Source organism: Musca vetustissima, unplaced genomic scaffold (genome assembly GCF_032173495.1).
Source record: "Musca vetustissima isolate MV318-11 ecotype Yass unplaced genomic scaffold, APGP_CSIRO_Mvet_v1 utg108951, whole genome shotgun sequence".
Taxonomy (NCBI): Eukaryota; Metazoa; Arthropoda; class Insecta; order Diptera; family Muscidae; genus Musca; species Musca vetustissima.
The window spans coordinates 1-7572 of NW_026876843.1; the positions used below are offsets into that span (position 1 = coordinate 1).

General features: G+C 36.6%; 1 protein-coding gene across 1 annotated transcript; it reads left to right on the forward strand.

Annotated features, from left to right (window-relative positions):
• Nucleotides 1–6847: 6847 nt before the first annotated feature.
• LOC133321384 (small ribosomal subunit protein eS27-like) lies at nucleotides 6848–7195 on the forward strand. Its single transcript, XM_061530472.1, has one exon. The coding sequence runs from the start codon at nucleotides 6853–6855 to the stop codon at nucleotides 7138–7140; it is 288 nt and encodes a 95-aa protein (XP_061386456.1). The 5' UTR covers nucleotides 6848–6852; the 3' UTR covers nucleotides 7141–7195.
• The last annotated feature ends 377 nt before the right edge of the window (nucleotides 7196–7572 follow it).

Genomic DNA, 7572 nt, shown 5'->3' on the forward strand with positions numbered 1-7572 from the left:
AAACAGTAATAACATGTTGGAACCGATTGGAAAAATAGTTTCCGAGATATTGTGCCCGCCAAGTTTGAGAAGCACTGTTGTCATCGCTTGATGGTGACACAATAAATCGGCTATATCTTCAAGAGTTGTTGGAATAATATTTTCCGAGATATTGTGACCGCCAATCGTAAAAATACTGCTTCGAGAAAAAAGCGTTTAAACTTTGAGAAGCACTATTGTCAGCATCGCTTGATGCTGACACAATAATTGGCTATATCTTCAAGATTTGTAGAGATTTACACTTCAAATGTTAATAAAATATTCTTGAGAAGTTGTAGGTTCATATTGAATAGAAATAAAGGGAATCGATTTTTTGAAACGCAGAATGTGCTTCCCCCTAAGTGGAAGTATGTTTTTCAAGCTCTGAAAAAAATATGTTCCAATTTACAGAAATTCAGGTTGGAAAATGGGGTATATACTTCAACATACCAAAAATGAAACATGTGCCTAAATTTAAACATTTTTGGAAATAAGTTTTTTATATTATAAGAATCCAGTAGGCCAAATTTTAGATTTCGATTAGAAAATTCGGTTAAAAACTTAAGATAAACTTACAGAGAATAATACCTTTGTTAAAAACATGTGTTTTATCCTCCAATAACTTGGGATGCAAATTTACAGCCGATACAATGGGGAAATGCTACTTAAATCTTTAAATTATTGACATTGGGCGCCTCTATTATATGTGGCAAAACGTGGACCTACATAAGTCATTATGTATGTAAGCCTTGAAGAACTTTTTATACCAAATTAAATAAAATACTCCAAATCTGGATAAAATACTTCAACATGCCGAAAATGTGTCGGTACAGTTATGCCCTGACAACAGGGTAGTGTAGGATAACCCTGTTGTCAGGGCATTTTAGCCTTGTGCAGCCCCAAGAATTTTTAACGCCGCTAAATATTGGCCCTTGATCCACCTTTAAGTACACCGATCGTTATATCTCTACTAGCTGAGTCGATCCACAGTTATGGACTAATCGTTAGCAAATGTTGCATGTAGGATGCGATGGTAGAAGAGCCTTATTGTTTTCGGTAATGATCCGTTAATATTTAGGGGATGAAATGGACCAAAAACTTTATTTTGGTATGTTTTTCTGGTCGCTCAAGAGGCCAGAATTATGACCTGAACACGACAAATTTCTCAGATGTTTTTATGAAGATCGATTAATATTTAGCGGGCAAATGGATCTAGACTTTTGTGTGAAACATGACAAAATTAGTGTTCTGTGTCATATATATTTACTCCTGATGAACAAAGACCCGACAAGAGTAGACCTTCCGAGAAGAGTAGACCTTCAAATTTGTATCAATTATACTGCCGTATATTCTCGGATGTGGGAGTTATACGTAAATATTTAAAGGTGTCTATGTGTTATGATATTGTTTAGTATTAATATTAACCCATTAGAGGCTGGAAATGTCGCGCTGATAGTTTTGAAATTTTGCGTGAAGTTCCGGTTATAGTCAAGGGCAACCCCTATAATGTTCAGATGATATTTAGTGGGTGCAATGAACGGAAAACTTTATTTTTGTCATATTTTTCTAGTCAGGGCATTAGGACATTATTTTATGCATAACAACACATATTTTACACGGTGAAGGGGATCCGACCAAATGCTTAGAACGGCTGTTTAGATGACGATCGGTCAATATTCCAAGGATCAAATAAACAACATCTAAATAGATCAAAATTTTATTTTATGGCGTAAATATTCACCTCTAGAAAATAAGATCTGGAAAATGTGCCATGGTTAGAAAGTGAAACTGTTGACCTATAATCGGTCAAGAGGTTGCAAATATCGGAGGATATTGTCCAGGCTCAGAGTATAGAAACGCAGATTTTTAAGGCAGTTGTGAAGGTTACCATATGGTGGGCACGTCCGCTCACTAGTTCCATTATTATTTTAGGTAGAAAATACTAAAACATTAAATTAGAAAAAAAATTTACCCTAACCCCCCGAAATTTGGGGTATTGATCATATTTAGTAGTTAGATCTTCTACGCAGAAAGATCCCAAAATAACAAATGACAGCTGACGTGCTCAAATGCTTCAAAATATTCTAAAACTGGCAAACTTGGGGCTACATTGAAAATGTTTGCTGGGGAGATTTTCTGCTTCAAAGGTCTGTACCACATGCTGGACCCAATATGAATTGAGACGACTACACCATCCTGAATGTATTTGAGCCAAAACTATTCGGATGTGTCTGGGCAAATGACGTTCTTCAACTGAGGAGGCAGGCTCCGATTCAATTCACGCGTCGATAACTGCATCAGTGTGAATACTATTCAGACCTGCTCGATTAACTTCTTGACTCTACACGCTCTCTTTTATATGTTTGAACCTCTGTCTCTCTATATCATGCAAAACCTTTCTGTCGAACGTAACCCCAAGTAAGTTCTCATATATGTACTCAACCACACAATCCGTCGATATGGTCGTAAAATCCCCATACGTCATCTTGAGGGCGTGGAATTTCGGAAAGGTAGACCTTAAACAGCTTCGGAAATATCAACCTACTCTACAATAGTCCCTCTATCTCTTTACGCGATTTGGACTTCTTATTCCGGAACTCCACCTACAACTGACATCTGATACTGGCCACTGTCCACTGTCCACCTTCTGATACTGACCACTGTCCACTTCCAGATGTTTCAACATTACCATACAAATTTCGTAGGTACCCAACACTTAATATATGATTTAGCGCTACGTATGACAATTGCATCATCACCCATAGTACCTCCCTGTAGGGAAGATAAATATTACTCTTCTCTTTACCGTGTATGTCACTTTCAGAATGCTCAACTAACTTTCGATCAAATATGTCTGAGGTCTCTCTTGTGTTCCACAGCGACTTGACGGTTGCCCAAAGATAATTCACATCGGTTTCAAAGTTGCAACACTCCAGACGATCTAACCATTTATTTCTCTTAGGCTCCGGGACTATAATGCTTACTTCCAACAAGACTGCTATGATGTTCGGAATTTCCTTTATGCTACCTGCACTCCCGTATCAGTTCGTGGTGTTATTAATTTGCTCTCTGAAGACTTACCGTACGTAGTTAACAACAAATATATTGCAAAAGAAGTGCCAGACCCTTTTTATACCCTTCACCACACTGTGGTACAGGGTATTATGTCTTTGTGCATATGTTTGTAACAGGCAAAAATAATCGAGATAGACCCATGGTTCCTTTTGAGAATATGCATAGAATCACCTTCTGAGTCGATTTATGCATGTCCGTCCGTCTGTCCGTCGGTAGATGTTAAATTGTAAACAAAGTACAGGTCGCATTTATGATCCGAATTGGATGAAATTTGGCACAGCTCATTTGTTTGGCCCAAGGACGAACCCTATTGAAATTGGAAAAAAATCGGTTCAGATTTAGATATAGCTCCCATATATATTTTCGTCCGATTTAATGTAAACGGTCCCTATATATCTTTCGATTTGCACGAAAATTGGCACAGCGTAATGAACTAGGTCTAGAATGATGTGTGTAAAATTTCATAAAAATCGGTTCAGATTTAGATATAGCTCACATATATATCCTCGTCCGATTTAAGGTAAATTGTGTACCAAAGTCCCTATATATCTTTCAATTTGCACGAAATTTGGCACAGCGTAATGAATAAGGTCAAGAATGAGGTATGCCAAGTTTCATGAAAATCGGTTCAGATTTAGATATAGCTCCCATATATATTTTTGCCCGATTGTAGGTAATTGGTGCACCAAAGTCGCTGGAAATCTTTTCATTTGCACGAATTTTGGCATAGCGTACTGAATTAAGTCTAAAATGATGTGGCAGAGTTTAGTGAAAATCAGTTCAGATTTAGATATAACTCCCATATATTTTTTCTTCCGATTTTATGTAATTGGTGCACCAAAGTCCCTATATATCTTTCGATTTGCACGAATTTTGGTATAGGGTACGTTGGTCAGCTAAGTACTTCGCTTTGTTACAAGAGACATTTGGGTTTGAAAGGTTTTTTGTATAGAAGCAATAGCTTCTGGGGAGAATATCCCAACAAAAAACTAAGGGAACTTATGAGGATCAGTGGCGTGATCCGAAACTATAGTCTTCCCTGCCTTACCCCTCGGTAATCAATGCCATACATTCCACACTAATAGATAGTTGTTTTTTATAAAAACAAAATACAAATGGTATCCCAAATAAACCGCCAACACTACTGAAGTACTGAATTAAGTCTAAAATGATGTTGTTAAGCTGCGTGAAAAGATCCATAGCAAGGCCGAATGACACAACGTACTGAAGTAATATAAATTAGTCTCTGGCAATTTCCCTGAAATCGGTTCAGATATAGATATATAACAAAAACGCGCCGTCTGTTGGGATACATATGTAGAATATACCCAAAATGGTGAAGGGTATCATATAGTCGGCCCAGCCCGACTTTACTACTTTCCTTACTGGTTTACTCTTGGTGCTATCCTTTCTCAGAAAGATGTAATCATCTAAAATATTTCATTAAACTGGTTTGTTGCACCGCCTTGACCAATATGATTATATGCTGCATAAGCCCACAATGTATTTCACTTTTCTTCGAAGTCCGTTGCAATTGGGTCGGGATTTTAAGGCAGTGTTTAAAAAAAGCATATATACTTATCGACATCTTTTATCATCCATTGAATTGTGTACACATCCCAAATTCGTTAGCCTCTACATCTTAGAAAATATCAAGAACCTAATGGTATTTTTCCACACTTAACAGTTCAGTTGTTATTGAAAGAAAATAACACGATTGCGTGTTATGGAAAATTGCACACACACATACACCGAAAAAAGTTGTCAATTCATGCGACAATGTTGCAATTATCAAAGTTGTTGCAATTACAACCGAAGCAATAGCTGTTGCATTTTTTATACGCATCGCTACCTCTAATGGGGGACGATGTTGCAATCGCGCTGTATTCGAGTCAGTTAGTAAGTCACCATGGTTTTTTGTTGCCGCTGCTGTTGTTGTGTAATTGAATCTGTAAAAAATAGTTGCAAATTTCCCCTTATTAGGGAAATTAATACTCACTCTTACTTTCAATATAACATAACACTTCTTTTTTGTTTGTTAATAATAGTAATAATCATAATAATGGGGCAATAATGTAATGAGCGTTTGTAATATGGTCCAACATGAAAATTAATATTTGGTGTAATAGCACCATTCATTTTGGTATGATAGAAAAATCAATCAGCCCTGGATTCTGGGATCTTCTTAAGCTTAACCTCTTCCACATAGAATGATCCAAAGACCTGCAAAGAGAACATTGTAAGCAAGGTTTGTTCATAAGGCTAACAAGGAGGCGAATTCGAAGTCTTCATTGACTGTCAAATTTATTGATTAAATAATAAATATTCCAGTTGGTATTTCGCGATTCAAATGTTGACAGCAATTGATTTTAAGTATTGCTACAAAGCTCAGAGAATTTATTTTTACTTTAAAATAAAATCTTAAACAAGGTTAGAAGATCACTTTTCAAAACAGAATTTGACGGAAGTCATTGGAATAAACATGGCAAATACGAAAGGTTTTAGGATCCAAATTAGGACAGTATTTTAAAAGTTTTACTTTTCAAATCATCAGTTTTGATCACTTTTTGAAATCGATGAACTGTGCAAAGGGTCCGTTGTTCTTTTATGAAACGAAAAGGTTTTTGTCCTGTTCCAAATTTGCCCAAAATAAAAATTGCTCCCAGTCAAACTGGAATCTATAGCCTGAAATCATTTATTGGGACTAGACATAATAAATATTCATTCCAAATTCATCAGACACGGAGGATGCTCTGTATGAACGAAGACGGAGTAGGAAATCTCGTTTTTGTTGAAGGAAATATAAAAAATAATAAAATGTAGCTCATGGCATTTTTGTTTTGACTGTGCCTCACTGTATAACAATGTCAAACACTCGGTATGTTGATCACATCAACACTTACATGACATATTATATCTGGTATTTATATCGAAATAATTTTGAAAATACATATGCGAATTTTATAATAGCAATAAAGTGTCTGATATAAAGAAACAATGAAATGCTCAACTACCCACAATCGAGTAAGTGAAGAGACGAAGATTGTTAACGGTTACAAAACTAACAAACACCAAGTGCTGGGCGAGACTGATACAGAATGAAATAGTTTTGATATTAATGAAAATTTTAAACATTTTGGAACAAATTCTGGTGTTCTTACGATTATAAGAACTCGCATTTAAAAGTATGAATGAAATTATGAAAATATTTATTATTTTTATATATTTTTATACATTACACAACTATGTTGTCAGGGTATTATAGCTTTGTGTAGCCCCAAGTATTTGTAACGCCGCGAAATATTGGTCGTAGACCCACCTTTAAGTATACCGATCGTCATATCTCGACTAGATGAGTCGATCTAGACATGTGTGTGCGTCCGTCTGTCCATTATAATTTGTAAACACGATACACAGTTATAGACCCCTATTGTTTTTGGAAAAGATCGGTTAATATTTAGCGGATGAAATGGACCAAAAACTTTATTTGTGTCGGTTTTTCTGGTCGCTCCACAAGCCGCAATTATGGCCCAAACACCGCGAGGAGAAGGGGATCGGGCCATAGAATAAGCATGACTGTTTTAATAAGGATCGGTCGATATTTAGCGGGTCAAATGGACCCTGAGTTTTGTGTGAAAAATTACAAAATTTGTATTCTATAACGTATATATTTACCACTAAAGGACATAGACACGAGAAGTTGACAGTATATCCGGAAGGAGTGGTTGACCTTTAAATTGATACTAATTATATGGTTATATGGTTTTCCGTGTTAGCTGTGAAAGAATAAACATGCCGCTAGCCAAAGATTTGTTACACCCTTTGCCCGCTCAAGAGAAGCGTAAACACAAGTTGAAGCGCTTGGTGCAACACCCCAACTCCTACTTCATGGATGTTAAGTGCCCCGGCTGCTACAGAATCACAACTGTCTTCAGCCACGCTCAAGGCGTCGTTGTATGTGCGGGATGTGCTACTATCTTGTGCCAGCCAACCGGTGGTCGCGCTAAGCTCACAGAAGGTTGCTCTTTCAGAAGGAAGCCTCAATAAATGTGACGTTTTAGTTTCTTTGCTGCCTCCATTGAATTTTTTCAAATTATAATTTTTTAACATCCAGATCAGATAAAAAAATGTACTCAGATGTGGGAGTTACACTTAAATATTTACAGGTGCTTACGTACTGAGATATTATTTAGTAACCCATTACCACACTAGAGGGCGGAAATATAGCGCTGATCGCTTTGAAATGTTCAATGAGGATCCAGGTATGGTCAGAGATATCGGCTATAATTTTTGGTGATGATCAGATACAAATTTTGGGATAAAATGGACCGAAAACTTAATTTTTATGTTTTTTCGATCTATAGGCCACAATTATAAACCGAACATAACAACACAATCCACAGTGAAGGGAATCTGGACAATTAATTAGAAGGGCTGTACTCAATATTGGGAATATTCGGAAAATATGTCAGTGTAAGG